This window comes from Athene cunicularia, assembly GCF_003259725.1.
Source record: "Athene cunicularia isolate RWA chromosome Z unlocalized genomic scaffold, athCun1 chrZ_part1, whole genome shotgun sequence".
Taxonomy (NCBI): Eukaryota; Metazoa; Chordata; class Aves; order Strigiformes; family Strigidae; genus Athene; species Athene cunicularia.
Genome location: NW_020799142.1, coordinates 13,582,203 through 13,597,968, shown reverse-complemented (window position 1 = coordinate 13,597,968; position 15,766 = coordinate 13,582,203). Strand labels below are relative to the sequence as shown.

General features: G+C 35.4%; 1 protein-coding gene across 1 annotated transcript in view; it reads left to right on the top strand.

Annotated features, from left to right (window-relative positions):
* Positions 1 to 15,766, top strand: part of CWC27 (CWC27 spliceosome associated protein homolog) — a 123,440-nt gene that overhangs the window by 95,533 nt on the left and 12,141 nt on the right. The window contains exons 12-13 of the mRNA XM_026865553.1: positions 2,903 to 3,012; positions 5,660 to 5,763. Of these exons, the coding sequence (XP_026721354.1) occupies positions 2,903 to 3,012; positions 5,660 to 5,763 (214 nt within the window). The remainder of the gene's footprint in view (positions 1 to 2,902; positions 3,013 to 5,659; positions 5,764 to 15,766) is intronic.

Here is a 15,766-nt window from a genome sequence, read left to right as displayed (position 1 = left end):
GTATGCAAGATCCCTGTAATTTATATTCTATCCTGCAATACTTAAAGCATTCAATTTTTATTTCACTGCTGTACATCCATGTCATGTTTCATTCACTTTTGTCTGAATAAATCCTCTCAGATTAAGGAGTTTGGAGCTCAGATATTTTAATACCAATGTAATGATCTTTATACGTTTTTCTAGATTGGCTAGCTGGACCTCAGTTTGTCAAGCTTGATGTGAAGGTCAAGTCCATCATACAGTGCTGTGGTTCCTCTTTTTGCCAACTCTATTGCAAAAGATTTGGAGGGGTTTGGGGATGCTGACTGGGAGATATGAAGTAGTAGCCAGCAATCTATTTTTACATTTTAAAAGTTTTTACATTTTTAAAAGGTTTCTTCCCACCAACTCTCTTCCAGATATTTTCTTTTGCTTGCTAGTTACATTAGTTTATTCATGCAGACATGAAATAATTTTATCAAATAATTTCTTCTTATCAAAACTGAGTATTTTATTTTTAAAAGTAGACACTATTTGTGGTTTTTAAATTATTGGAGTTTTCAAAAGCTTTAAAATGTGTTAGAAACCCACTAACTTAGGGGCTCTTGAAAATCCTTCCAGTTGTATTATTTGCATTTAAAGTGAAGTGAGTAATAGGTTGTAAGACCTCATGGAGAAATACAAGCATGTATTTAAGTCATTTTAATGAAAGGTGCAGAAATGTGATGCATACAAGTGCATAACTGTTTTCGTTGACTCGCTCTGAAGTTAGTTCAGGTGGCTCTGATTATCTTTTGTCTGACTTATGAAAACGCTTTCCTGGGAGGCAGAGAGAATGAAGTTGAGGATTAGAAAAATTCTGACAGGCAAAGCCTCAAGAAAACAGTAATCTCAAGAGAAGGTTTAAACTGAAATTTAAATTATTTGCGTTAACATTGTGACAACCATATGAGTGTGCTAAAAGTACACAAACACACAACCAGGGGAATTTAACCTATTTGTATGAGACTTATATTTGAGCTGCACTAGATTAAACTATAATCTTAGTCAAAGGAAATGTATGACTAAGTATCACATGATCTTTAATTCAATGTATGTATATTGAAGTTTGTATCACAGGTTTAAATGTTTGTGGCCAGCTTGAGACTGGCATTTTCATCAGTTTTTAAGAACACTCTTTTCTGTTCCTTTGCTTGCCATATATCAGTAATTATCATTGGGTATATGGGATTAATTTCAAAGCACCCCTTTAGGTAAATTTCACCTGAAAGATTGCTTTCTATAAGGAAGTGGTTTTGTAGTTCAAGTTATTTCTGTAGAGGCTAAATGTTAGTAAAACAAGGCAGTATGTTGCTTCTACACAGCCAAAAAGTTTGATGGGATACATGCATTCATGCAAAAACTGGTGTTTTGCCTTCACAAGGGGTTAGTCTTGAATTAAGAATGGGGGGTTTTATTAGCAGAAAAAACTGATGTAATAGGGAAAAAGATGGAGCTGACCCATTATGATTTGTACTTTCATACTGTACTTCATTATTCTCTTCAGTTCATCTGATATTATGCTGCATGAGTTTTTATGGCAGATCTGATTTCATTCATTCAGCTGTTTAATCATCCCTAAATGTCTGTGTATATGCATTTATCTTTTTTGGTCATTCTAGAGGATGGCTTTTTCTTTATGTTGCTGGTACCTGTAATACTCTGTTCTTCATTGTATCCAACATGTCCACTAGAAAACAGAAAAAAACAGTTCTTTATGGTATTATGTAGGTTTGATTTTTTTTCCCTTGGTATTCTTTAAATACATGCAATGTGTATATTAGGATTAAAATGAAATAAGGTATTTTATTTGTTTAAACATATAAACAAATACTTTATATGTAGATCCACATTTACAAATTTATTTCCTCTTATTATGAAATGCTATGTTTATAAACTTTATAGAAAACTTTAGATGAAAGAGAAATTTAGTTTGAGAGAAATTTTCTCTATAGCTGTCAGCAGACATCTAAAAAAAACAAATACAGGGTTTGATTTAGATTCACAGTTCATCAGGCTGTATATCCTGAAATTTCTTGAAACAATTTCCTCTATAAATATTCTTTGTTCATCATTTTCAGTGGACATCTGGAGGTTATATTCTGTATCAGGAATAACAATCCTCTAAATAAATTTCAAGTATACTAAATTAATATGTGAAATGTCTTAATGCTATTCAAGAGGAATAAAATGTGAAAGCATAGTGTTGATCAATTTTGAAACTGACTTTTTCTCCTGTTAGATTGTTAATTTGTCATGGCAGTGGATATTCTTAAAAAAATACACAGGAGAGTAGCTGTTGACTAGTCCAGATATTACTTCTGTTATTAGAGTTTTTTTCCTGATTGATAAGATGGACTCTGTTTAAAAATGTTATGGGATTTTTTCCCTATTGCAAGATCAAAGAATTGATTTGTGGCTACTTCAGCCTACAAAACAGGAAGACTGTGAATTTGTCTCTAGGCAGTATTTGTTTATATTTGTCTACTGTCTAACAAATAGTCACAGAAAATTAATACACATAATAGTTCAGCTGCTCCAAGAAAGATCTTTGGGAATGAAGGTAAGCTTGTTAAAGGAATTTCAACAATTTTCATTTCTCATCTTACATGAGAGATTTATTTCCATTACCCTGCTTTCCCTGGCTCCATAGTAAAATAAAATTGAAACAAAAAAATTTTAATTCATCATCTGCCCACTACAATGTTAAGTTTTTCATTTCAGCAAGTAGCAAATCATTCTACTTCCTGAGAAAGCAGTAGAACTGAAACATTTTATGGAAATGTTTTGCTTAGTATTTGAGAAATCACAAGCAAGCTCCAAAATGATACTAAATCATAAAACCAAATTCAATTTGTTTAATCGAGTATGTTTCCTTATTCAGAGGAGGAACCTGCTCCAAACAGTGTTATTGAAGAATACCTTCAGGAGAAGAGAAAATATGAAGACAAGCGGAAGCAGCAGCCAAAGAAAGGGGTGTCTCGTGAAGATCAGGTAATAGTTTAATAACCTGAGGAAAAAAATCTGAGAAAAAGTTACGAAAATGTTTCTCTTCATTTGTGTAAAAATAAAGTTTTGAAATCCATTATGTTTCTTTTCCCATTAAAAGAACCTTATTTGTGTAAGTGAGTATGTACTCTTTGATGCCCTATTTTGATTACCCAGGTAGACAGGTAGGTGAAATTTCAGTGTGTATATGGAAGTGCTACCAGTTTAGTCAGTAAAATCATCCAAAAGGAAATGCTACCCATATACAAGAGTTTGCATTTCTATACACTGCTTTCCTTGGTTCTGCATCTTGCCATCAGGTAACATTGGACAGAAGTTTGTATACTTGGCCTCTGTCCAGACTGGGTTTTTTAACATTTTAAATTATGTTTTAAAGAGATTAAATTCATCCATACCTATTGCTATTGTGAAATGAACAGAAATAGTTTTTAACTGTACTGTAAAGTAAAACTCTTTTAAAATATAATGAAAATTATTTTTCAGAATTAGTATGTATGTAGCCATTAGTATGCAAATATGAACAAAGTAAAGTTCTACATAAATGTTTTTTCTAAAATAGGGAAGTTTGAATCTGTTAAATATATGAAACTGCATGTGAAGGGGAAGTACCATTAACTTAAAATCTGTACAGTACATCAAACACATTGGTTTATAAGTGCATGCCAATTCAGCTACGAAGATGTTCATATTCAACTGTTGAAACTAGAAAAGATTGGAAACTTGAGGCTTAGCAACTTCAAAACAGAGGTTGGCAAACCTTTATATACATGCAGCAGGCTGATTTAGCTCTAAACTAAGGAGTTTATGGAAAGTGTACGATCAAAAGCCCCTTAACTTTGAATCAGAGAGTACTGAAACTCTGTTGGCGATGTGGATCAAGGGACTTAAAACCACTTCTGATTAATTTATGAGAGCCCTGTCCTGGACATCATAGGAAAATGAGATGAGATTACAAGGATGTATATTTTAGATGATCTTAATTTTTATTTATGTAACCCTGCTGGGAACTATTCAACAATAATTAATCAAGTTCTTTATAATGCATTTCACTTGTGTAGAGCCTCTTCTAGCCTTGCATCCCTCCTATAGCCTAATACCATTTTCCATCCTCAAGAGTTAGAGGTGTGTGTCTCCTTACAATACTAGATATTGGAAGTCCTAGCCTTATAATTCTACAGGGCAATTTATAAAGTTATTTGATTCACAGTATGGCATCTAATCACTAACTGCAAAAGTGCCTACTAAGATATTTTGAAATTATTTCTATCACTAGGTCTGTTCATAAGAATGCTGGCACAAGACACAAGGAATGTGGCTTTGGTTGGTCACAACTTCATGTAAAAAAGGGTTAGTTTGTTTTCTTTTGACGGCCTGGGCAAAGATTTGCTGTCTCAGATCTTGCAAGTATGGGGTTTGTTTGCAGTAGTATGAAAAGCTATAGAACTTCAATCATTTTCAGGTCCAGATATCTTTAAAATTTTCCTCTCCCCCATCTTAAACAGAACATTGAACAGAAAATAAGGAAAATAAATGCAAAAAGAACCTCCAAAACCTGCCTTTGGCAGAACTAAAGTATGTTTGTGAAAGAATTCAAAAGCCAGGAAACTCCTAAAGTTAAGATTGCTCCCAGAAGGAAATTTGATTCCAGTGAACACTCCTGGTATTTCCTATTTCTGTTTTCTATTCTTGTTTATATTCTTTTAAATTTGAAAAACTTGACCAAACAAAGCTAAACAGCCATACAGAGGTGTTTTACAACATAGGTGGCCAGCCTATCACCTACAGATCAAATGTAGCCTGCCATTTAAATTTAGTCAAGTGCTTATTCCCTGATGCTTTCCTTTTCAGGAATGTCTCAAATATCAGCAAGAAATAAGCTGTGGGCTGCGCAAACTACTCTTACAGTCTGCCCTTTTTATGAAGAGTCTTCTCTTCCATCACAAAGCTCAGTCACCTAATTCTTGTATAATTAAAATCTCATTCCAGGTGATCAGAAACAAGAGCTGCAGTACGATCTTCAGGTGTCACCTCTGAAGAATAAAATACCAAATATAAATCAGTATGAGCTTAATGTATGCAGCACAAGAACCTGTATATACAATTAGTTAAGCTCGTTCAATGTTTTTGAGTCAAAACCTTCAATTTTTTTCAATGTTAGTACATAATTTAAAAGGTCAGCAAAGTCGAGTATATAAATATCAAACAAACTGGGTCTTCAAAGCTTGAATGATCTGTAATTTATATAATGGATTGCTTTGTGAGAAGAAAATAGCAGGTTCAAATAGTAAAATTTGTTCTCAGCAGTGAGTGTTGTTTAGTCAGCTGTTCTATTCTGTAAGTAGCCACAAGTTTTTGTTCCTTAAATATGCATTTGGAATTCACTAGATGGCCAGACACACCTGTGGGGCACCATACACACTTCCTCTTGCTGTCTCAACATTGCTTGCCCCTTGCTTTTCTCTCGATGGGTGCTCTCAATGCACTCTTGCCCTCTCGGGTCTCCCCTGCCCCTGACTGCCTCTTTCTCTCTCACTTGTTCCATTTTTCAAAATAATAGCTTAAAGAAGTGTTATATACCTGTTCTGTGTATAAATATATATTAACTTCCCTAAAACCATGTATTTAATTTCAGACACTGGCACTGTTGGACCAGTTTAAATCAAAGTTAACCCAGGCAATTGAAGAAACTCCTGAAAATGAGGTTTCTGAACCTGAAGTAGATAATGACGAAGGATGGTGAGTCTTTTGGATATGGATTTCTGTGTTTACTGCTGGAAATCATACTGCACTAAGATAGTCTCACTGTTAAATATAAATTTAATGAATAGCAGAAACACCAAATCTGAGGACAGCTGCTACAGCAGGAGTCATCTAAAATGTACTGGTTTATCACTCTGGAAAATAACGCTGGAGAGTAGAAGACCTTTTGCTTTGCGCAGTTGTATGGCCTACTAAAAGTGTATTCAGTATGTAAGTATTTTGAAGACTGATGGATGAGATGAAGATAGACTGATAGGCTCATCTGAAGTGTAGGGTAACCCCAAAGTAGCACTGGAATTGATAAAGCACTGCAGAAGTTACGACCTCAGTGTCTCCCAGTCAAGGAAGCAACTTGTACTGTGTTGTCTCGTGTTCATCTTCCATCCAAAGAAAATCCATCCTAGGGGAGCGGATGATAATCAGTATGATTTGAAGTGTGATCCTGAAGTCCTAGACTGCAAGCTGTTAGATGGTAATAAAAGTATCTGCATAAAATGACTAGGAAAAAAGAAAAAAAAATCCTAACAAAAATGTTTTGTTAGGACAGATCATTTTCATAAGGCAGGCAATATAGCTGATCTAATAAAATGGGCTGTTTCTGCCTACAACTTTTTCCTTAATTGTGTGCATAAGTCATCACAGCTACAGCAAAACTACCACTGAAATAGAAACATTAAGAAGTTCTTGAAAGACAAGTGTTTAAGACAACCAATATTTCCGTATCTCATATAACTTAAAATTATTAAGTGAAAATGTCAGGTGTTTCCTTATAATCTTCCTAAAGGCTCCCAGTAGGATACCTGTCTTCCCAAAAATCTCCAAGCTAGCACCAGTAAGTTACTAGACAGAATTTGAATTACAATAGGAAAATAAATAAAATATATGAGAATATACATTGGACACCCTTTTTAAATAGAAAATAAATGGTGTAACTAAATGTGCTTAAAGTATCCTGCATCTGTTTTGAGAGAACTCAGACAAAATTGTAAATAAGCATGTTAATAAAGTTATTGTCAGATAAAAAGACAGGTAGCATTGGTAGGAAATGCAGACTGTCTAAATAACTTAAATATTTTTACTGTCATTCTACAAAAATATATGAATACTGACATAAGAAAAGACAGCAAAAGTAAGGTTGTGATTGAAGATAATATATGGAAAGAAAAATGTTTTTTCCATTACATTTTTTTCCATATATTGATAAATGAGATTCTCAGCTATCTGTTACACATCAAGTTACTGTAAGCTGTATTATAAAATATTTTTTTTAATATATTGAATCAGAATGTGTTAAAACTATTTGAATATACACTCCATAAAAATTAAAAAAAAAAAAAAATCATAGACCATTAAAGGGAAGATGAATTGCAAATTCTGAGATCAGTTATGTTGATGAGACTAAAATTTTAGATCGTTCTTAGACACTTTCTTTTTTGTATGATACACATAATGAATCATTGCATATATTTAAATTTAGTAAGATAAAGCTACACATGTTCTACAAGTTTACCTTCAGACCTTCTCACTCAGAAGTGAAAACTGAATCAGGCTGACACCTCACAAGGAAAATTCTAGGATTTGCAAAAAAAATTCAGACACTTACACTGGCAGAAGGAGTAACACTACTAGTATAGCACTTAGTATAGATTTCTTGCAGTTTATAAAACAGCATTTTTATATAAGTAGTGTGTAATGAGTGCATTGATTTTTTCAGTGTTTCTTTGTGGGCATTAATATAGTCTGCTTTTGTCTTAACAGATACCTAAGTGTTACAAAGTAGGCTATTAAAAATCCTGTCATGTAAAACAATAGCAACTCAGATATTTTGCTTTTTATTGTATTGATTATATTCTGTATCTAATTTTTTTTTTCAAGGAAGAACTGAGCATTTCTCATAGCTTTAGGATGTAATCAAACCATCTCTGTCTCTGTGTGTCTCATTATTTATTTATCAGACCTAAGAATGGAACATGATATTTTAAAATACAAATGCAGGTTAGGTTTCTGAAGTGTTTTCTTTCTACTTTTAATGTTAATTCCATTATCTGGAAATAAAACCTTGCTTTCTTTGCTTATGTTCTTTGGCTGTTTTAACAGATAAATCAAAACACAAACATCTTGGCTTTGGATTAATGTTTTTGACACAATAGAGAAAATAATTTCCTAAATCTTTCCCCTTTCAGGATAACTCTTGTTAATAATTACTCTTGTTTTAAAAGTTTTCTCCTGTCACTATCTGTTTGCTTTTTCAAACCACGTACTCTTCCTTCATTATGTCTTTTCCTAGCTCAGGCTCTTTGAGGATGAGGGATAACATACAGCATAAATTTTGAGATCCTTGAATTTAAGTAATATTTTGATTTCCTTCTGAGCTACCACTATGCTTCTGAGTTCTCCAAGAATTCTAGAACAGACTATTTCAGTTGGAAGTGGCTGACAGCAATCATCTAGTCCAACTGCCTGACCAATTCATGGCTGCCCGAGCATGTTAATAAGGACATTGTCCAAATGCCTCTTGAACACTGACAGACCTCCTTTATGCAGCCTTTCCATGAGTCTGAAGCACTGGTCTTCATGTCTGATATTTTCTTGTCACAGTATTATAACCAGACTTCTATGAAGTCCAGAAGTCCAATCACTATCTTTTTGAGTAACTACTGACATCTAATTGACAGTAATCCTTTTTTTCTGCAAGTAAAAGGGTTGCAATTTCAGTTAATGAACTTGTATTTTTGTTCAGAAAAATAATACTACATTCAGAATTGCACTAAAATGAAGACTTAGAAAAATATGAAACTACATAACAGACTACTAATTAACATCATGTTATTAATTTTACAGCGCAGTAGATGTGCATGGTTAACTTTACAGACAGATGAGACAGTATTTACAATAATATACTTTGAAGCTAAATAAATTGTAAAAGGTATATGTTACACGAATTGGCTATAAACACTTAGAACATTAACAAATCAGTAAAGTCTTCTAAAAGCTATTCATAATTGTTAGAATCACTTGGAAAGTTAATCTTATGGGGTCAGGGTTTACTTTTCAGTGTCTTTGTGGTGGAATATTTGAGATAACTATAATGACTTTACAGTTTTAAATTCTTTCTTAAGAATCTACTCCTCAGAAGACAATAATTCTACTTTATTTGATGTTTATTAAATATAATTAGTGTATGGCACATGCCTATATGATGTGCACAACTTGTGAGATTCCTCCAGGCCATTTTGTAGGTCATGGCTGCTGTTTTTATGGGAAGTGAAAGCTTGCCAGTATGCTTTGCTCTACTGTCCGGGTGTGTTATCTGAGGTAAAATGATTGCTTCTAAGACATTTTTATGTGTCCACATGAGTGGCCACACATTGAGGTATAATTTTCATTTTTTGTCAAGACAGAAACCATTACCAATTTGTTATGTTTTCTTTTATTTGGCAAACTTCTCTCTGCATATTTGGCTGAGCTGCTGTATTGGCATGGAGCATAGCAGACGTCTGGGCACTTTTCAGCAGCATTCTACTTTTTATGAAAAAAAAGAGAAGAAATATGACTCTATTGTAAATAGTGTGTTTGATAATTATTACCAGATTTTACTGTCTAAGAAGGCATCTGAGGAAGTGTTGTGAAGAAAGCTGAAGAGAAATGCATAATACTGTTTTAACATGAAATACCAGAATCTTTGCTGAGACATTCTATTGCAAATTCTACTGCTGTGTGAGAACAGTTATATGTATCTGTCTGCAGCAATCAAAATCCAGTTTCCCCTACAGAATTCAAAAGTATCAAAATAAACATGGTATGTACTGCCAGAAAGGATACTCATAACAATAAAAATGTCTGCAAAGAAGTAGATGGACACATTTTTACAGCATCTCAGTACCTAAGGAAGACATGCTTGATCGTAATTCTTCCAGGCACAAGCATTATTGTCCCTGTGGTTCCATATGGAGAATTATTGCTTATGCTTTTCTTTCAATGATTTGTCAGATGTCTTCAGTATATTTGGTCATTAGTTATTCATTTGTTTACAGTCCAAATAAGAAAGAGATGCATGACTTCATTCTTCTCTTTCACAAATGTTGCACAAGAGTGCAGCAGAGGTAGGTCAAGATGATCTGGCAGAACTCAGTCACTTATTCTGGGCTTAAAGTCTTACCAAAGAAGCCTTTTCCCCAGAATATAGATGAGATCCAGCACAGTGGCAGTGAGGTGTCATCTCAATATGAAAACCAAATATGTCACAGCAGAAGACCCAGCTGTAATAATTCATCTACTTGGTACTTCCCATATGGATTACTGAATAGGCCTGAATTTGAAAGTGAAAACACTGCACAGGCTACACCTTATACAAAGTACTGCTGATCCTCATCTTTAGGATTTGGACTGCTTATACATATAGTTGCATGCATGTGGCACCCAGTCTGGTTGTAGTGCCACTTCAGGGCTCAAACAGTTTCAGCTATAGTAGACCCCAAATTTCAGTCCAGAAAGTATTATGGTCACTGCAAATAACAAAACTGATGATGCAGATCTGGTGAACATGCCATAAAAGACTTTCCATAGAAGGAATCCAGGTATGGGAGAAAAAAATACAGGTGCAATCAAGTATCATCAAAGCTTGATTGCTTGAATTAATCTGTGCAAAATATCCCTCTTCAAAGAGGGTAAAAGTGATACTTAGTATGCTGAAACACCCCCCTATCAAGTATTTCTGAGAGTTTTGAGTGGTTCATCTCTCTTTCAAAGCATGAATTCTGAGACTAGATACAACACTCAGTTAAGTCTTTGTCAGTGTTGAGTGGAAAGATTACTTTGCCATTTTTTCTTTCATGCCTGGTTTTCAATCGCTTCTAAGCCACAAATCTTTTCCTACCTAACCTAGGTCTGTCCTTGTACCCATGCTGTTGATTCCCCTTATTAAAATTTAAGTCATTACACTTTTTGAATTGTATCCTGTTTTTCATACTACTCCATACTACTGCCAAAATCACATAAATTCTAAATACTCCAGTAAACTTTCAAAACACTTGCTCACAAAACTTCATAATATACAAGTTTTCTGTAATTATATTCTTCTCCAGTAAAGTCACAGTGGAAGTGAACTAACCAACCCTACAACCACATTAATCTTCAATTTTACATTTAACTATGGCTCTCCATCTGAATTTTTACCAGCCTTACATCCTTATGAAATGTAACGAATATATATATCTACACTCTTCCAGATGGAATATTGGTCTTTGCGGAAGGACCAGATTCTTTGCTATGAAAATCCACTTGTCATATCCTTAACCAAAATTCTGGACTACCTTCTGCTCTTCTTTCTCCGATCTTTGCCTGAAACTGCTAGATTTATTGACATACTGAAGTATGTCAAAAAAGTGTCTGTGGTAATTTATTTCCTATGATAAATTTTACAATCCTGACAATTCTTGAGCTGATAGAATTTTCTGCACAAAAGAACGCACCATTTTTCTTCTTTAAAGCTTACCTAGTTGCCAAGTCAACTTAGCATATTTTTATGAAGGCTCACCATTGTTTGTGCATCCTCACAGGTAAAATGCATGAGGAAGTTTACAAACCAATTCCAGTACCATTCGTGAATCTAAAGCTTAACTGTCATGATCAAATAACCTAAAACTCAAAAGAAGCAGCACTCCATACCACTAAAAACACAAATACTCTGAGCCAATTGAGTTTACAGTATCTTACAAAATCTGGATGTCACATAGGCTAGCAAATCGTGATGAATATTTTTTGTGGATTGATTGAAAAGATAAGCTCATCCATTCACTTCTAAACTAACCAAGTTCTTCGTTGAAGTACATAATAGCAAATAGGCAGCAAATACTAGATGAGCACCAGAAGGTATTGGTATATGAGGCAGTATTCTGTTCTTGCTTGAACACTGTTTTCATGGTGGTAATCTGAGTCCTGATAAGTATAGTTTTACATTATTGTTACTACTTCAGTTTGGATTTGATGAAAGATGCCAAATTAATCCTGCTGGACCTTCAATTTGTGTAGAAACTGGATTATTAACATGTGAAAGCTATTCATTACCAGATGAACATGATCATGTGAAGTGCATTTCAACTATTGTTGCTGCTAGGGAAGCAGCCAGAGTTTGTATGATCCTCAGTAGAGGGGTTTGGTCTATTACTAATCCCATCAATACACAAGTCAGGTGTGCAAGTAGACTTTCCGGTTGATTTTAGGGTTTGTTTTAGAGTGGAGCCCAGTAATTTTTCCTTCATACTAAACCCATCTAGAAGTTCAGAATTTTTTCTTCTTGATTCAGATCTTGTCACTGGCCTCTGTCTGCTCTCAGTAATGCACTTAACAGCCATTTAGAATTTGACTGTGACTGCCAGCATTCTACATAGTTTATTTAGTTAACAGCACATGATGCCAGTGCTTCATAAGTGAACCACTGCACCTGGATGAAGTGTAAGGTGTTGGATGTGAACTACAAAGCCTCTTAGTCTTTAGAAGAGATTAACTTTTTGCTCCCCCATGGAACACTATCATCTCTAAGCGACAAATGTAAATGAGACAGTCTTTTTAAGTATTTTGGGAGTATGTCTAGACTCTGAAACTTAGTCTTTCTTTTTATATGAGGTAATATAAATCCATTCAGCTTTCAGATATACTATGAGACAAGAAAGAATGAGTAAAATGAGAATTTGGAATGATGTGGTGTTTTTTCATGTGGTTTTTCAGTTTTTAAATTCTTATGGTTAGCTACCTTTGTTGAGTCTGAGCTATTCTAAATGTTGGTTAATTTGAGGGATAGGACAAATAGGCATTTTTTAAAATCAAAGTGTGTTAAGTCAATGCTTGAAAATACCTTTCAACTCACAGTCATTTGTTGTGAAAGTTATGTGAGTAAAGGTCTTCCATTGCAAACAAAAGGTCATTTCAGATCTTGCTTAATAGATTGTTTCATGTGCATGTTGTGTAATTACTAATGTTGGCATGACTATTGTCATCTTACTTATTTGTGGCAATCCTCATTTAAGATGAGTATTAAAAACAATTGAAGTGGAAATTTAATACCACTGTTCACTTAGACTATTTAAAATCTCATGGCTCATAGAAGGCTTTTAAATATATCTTCTTCTTGGTCACAACATACTGTTTTGGTTTGCACAGGGATGCTTGGCATAGATCTGATCACCTGATTAAAAATGGTTCTGTTGATAGTACAAGGAAGACTTCTTTCAGAATATTTAGCATTGGTTTCCATGAAAAATCAGATGCCTGAGGAGTGGGAACACACAGTATTCAATTTATTTTGTATTCTTCCAGTAAAAGAATATGTGGCTGAGAGAGATAGAATTGGGTCTAAAAGAAAAAGTATCAAGGCACCACCTTTCTAATGTGTGTTGTAGAGAGCAGGCTAGAATTGGTTTGGGTTTGGGGTTTTTTAAATTGAAATAGCAATTTCAGAATCAGGTAAATGTGGAAGTTAGCCAGACTGGGTTTATATTGCAAGATTATACTAAGAACTAAATCATGATACACACTGTATCTACTCCACATAAGTTTGATGTCTTACATGTTTTATTTCAAGGATTTCCTATTTAATACAGCATCTACCTTTAAACTTTGCATAGTAAATTCTTCTGGATAAACACCAAAAAATATTGGTTATATTTCTTTCATAAAGCTACCTTTATATACATTTTCTAAAATGCATTCTCTTTCTTTGCTATAATACCTCAGACTGAAGATTATGAAATATGGCTTCCTCAAGATTAGCACCAGTCTCTGCAGATTGAGTTGCAGAAGCTTAACTGTGACAAACACAGTAAGCTCCTGAAACCTAAGCAGCAATCTTTTTCGCATGCCGGTGCTAGCTTGGGGAATGAAAGAAAAAGTGTCTGTGGTAATTTATGCCAGTGAGGCACAAAGATGGATTGAAGCCATGTTTGCTCCCCTCCTCCCATCCAGACTTGAGCCAATGTTCTTCCACTAGTCTGGAAAAACTGGCTCTATATTAGGTCTCTCCTGCTAAGGCCACTGATTTACCCAATTATATTTTTAAAAAGTTGACAAAATACTTACTTGATTGTTACAAAGATAAATGAATGCCAGAGGTCTGTATTAAAAACACATTGGAAAGAGGGGTTTCTTTTCTCTTTGTCAAAAAACAAGTGTTTGGGTTCTAGTACTCCCACTAACATTTAAAGGAAGAAGGGAAAAAAACCCAAACCTTCTGCTGTAAATCTTTTCTTTTTTTCTCTCCACCTTCACTCCTCTGCTGCTAGAATGTAGTCAGACCTTGATATGTAGATGCTAGCTACTAGCCCACTGCTACGGTCAGTAATTTTGTATTAAAGAATTATTCTTCTGGTGAAGTTGTGTATTTATTGTTTCTAGCTATACAGCATGCCTGAGAAACTTAGAGCACTTGGTGTGAGTTTTTTGTTTGTTTATTTTTTGGTAATTCCTCCATGTCTGAAGTTTATTTGGACTAGGCGGCTGGGCCTGCAATCAGCTACTGTTTGACTTAAATTCAGAGATGATCCATGCTTTACTCAAGTGTTATGGATGCTCTCAATTAAACAGCCAACCACCAAAAATAATAAAAAATTATTATTAACACAGGTAACTAGCTCTCCGTAAATTACAGGTTCGAATGTCTGTAAGAGGAGAACAGAACAGCTTTATAGGGTTTAACAACAACCCAAAACGCTTTATCACTCACCTGGCAAGTGAGGGCTCTCACCCTCAATGACCTGCTCAGGACAGCGTCCAGACCCAAGGCCCCTCGAGGAGGCAGCGTCCTGACCCAAGGGGAGAGTCCGCGACCACAGCTGCTGCTCCAGGGGACGAGCTCCAAGTAGCCCCGCAGGGGACTCCTTTGATCCCCGGGACGAATCTGACCTGTGGTCAATAGCGGCTCCCTTTGGCCAAAAGCCCCAGTTGCCACGAGGCCCTGAGAGCAAAGGCAGCCCGGAGCTGCTAGACCTCAGCAGCCAAGAACCTCTGCTTTCACTGGGCAGATGCACCTGCCACAATCCACCCTGTGACTACAGTTATGATTCAGCTGGTTTCCTTGAAGTGGTGGTGCAGTCACCTCTTGCCTCCAAGGTTAAAAGGGAGTGCGGTCCTGGTGAGCTTCATACGCATTGTGGATTGTCATCCCTAGATGATTATACAGTCAAATCTTAAAAGAAACCAACCCTCCAACCATATAATATATTACAATCAACATTGAAGGAAGCTGATTAACCATTCTAACAGGGAAGATTTAAACATATCCAATTAATCAATTAATGCTTAATATGGCAACAATTGCCTCAAGTCTCTTGCTACTTCCTTCATTTTTTTTGACCTGAACTGACATTAACACAATAGCACCAAGTTCAATCACATTCTTCTGAATGCTGCCAATTTCACAATATCCATTCGCCACCACATTGTCATCTTAGTCTTCATTGTCCATATGGATCCCCATGGCCATACAGGATGCCAAAGTAATCTTTTCCTTCAAGATCCTAAAAAAAACAGAGCTAGGCCTTGGATCCAAAACCTGGGCATCGTTAGACATCAGGGATTATCCATCAGGCACTGATTCAGTGATTTTTTCCACTTCAACTGAGGGCAACTTCACCATGGCAGGTTGGCCTGCATATATTTTCAGGGGGAGCTGGCCCTTATGATTGTGAAATGTAGTAGCATCATCACTTGATAATCCCATAGGACAAAATGCTCATATTTTGGGGTTCACATAATGTCACCAGCGGTTAATAATAAAAACAGCTTGTACCAACCTTATATCCTAGTTAGGTCATGAAACATTGGCATGTCTCTTGATCAAGCCACTAATTTGCTCATCCATGCCATTAGCTTGAGGGTAATATGGTGTATGAAACACCCACTTGATGCCCTGTGTGCCCACTCCTGGTCCACCCCGGCAGTAAAGTGATCCCTGTTACCTGATTAAATTGATTTGGTTGTTTCCTTC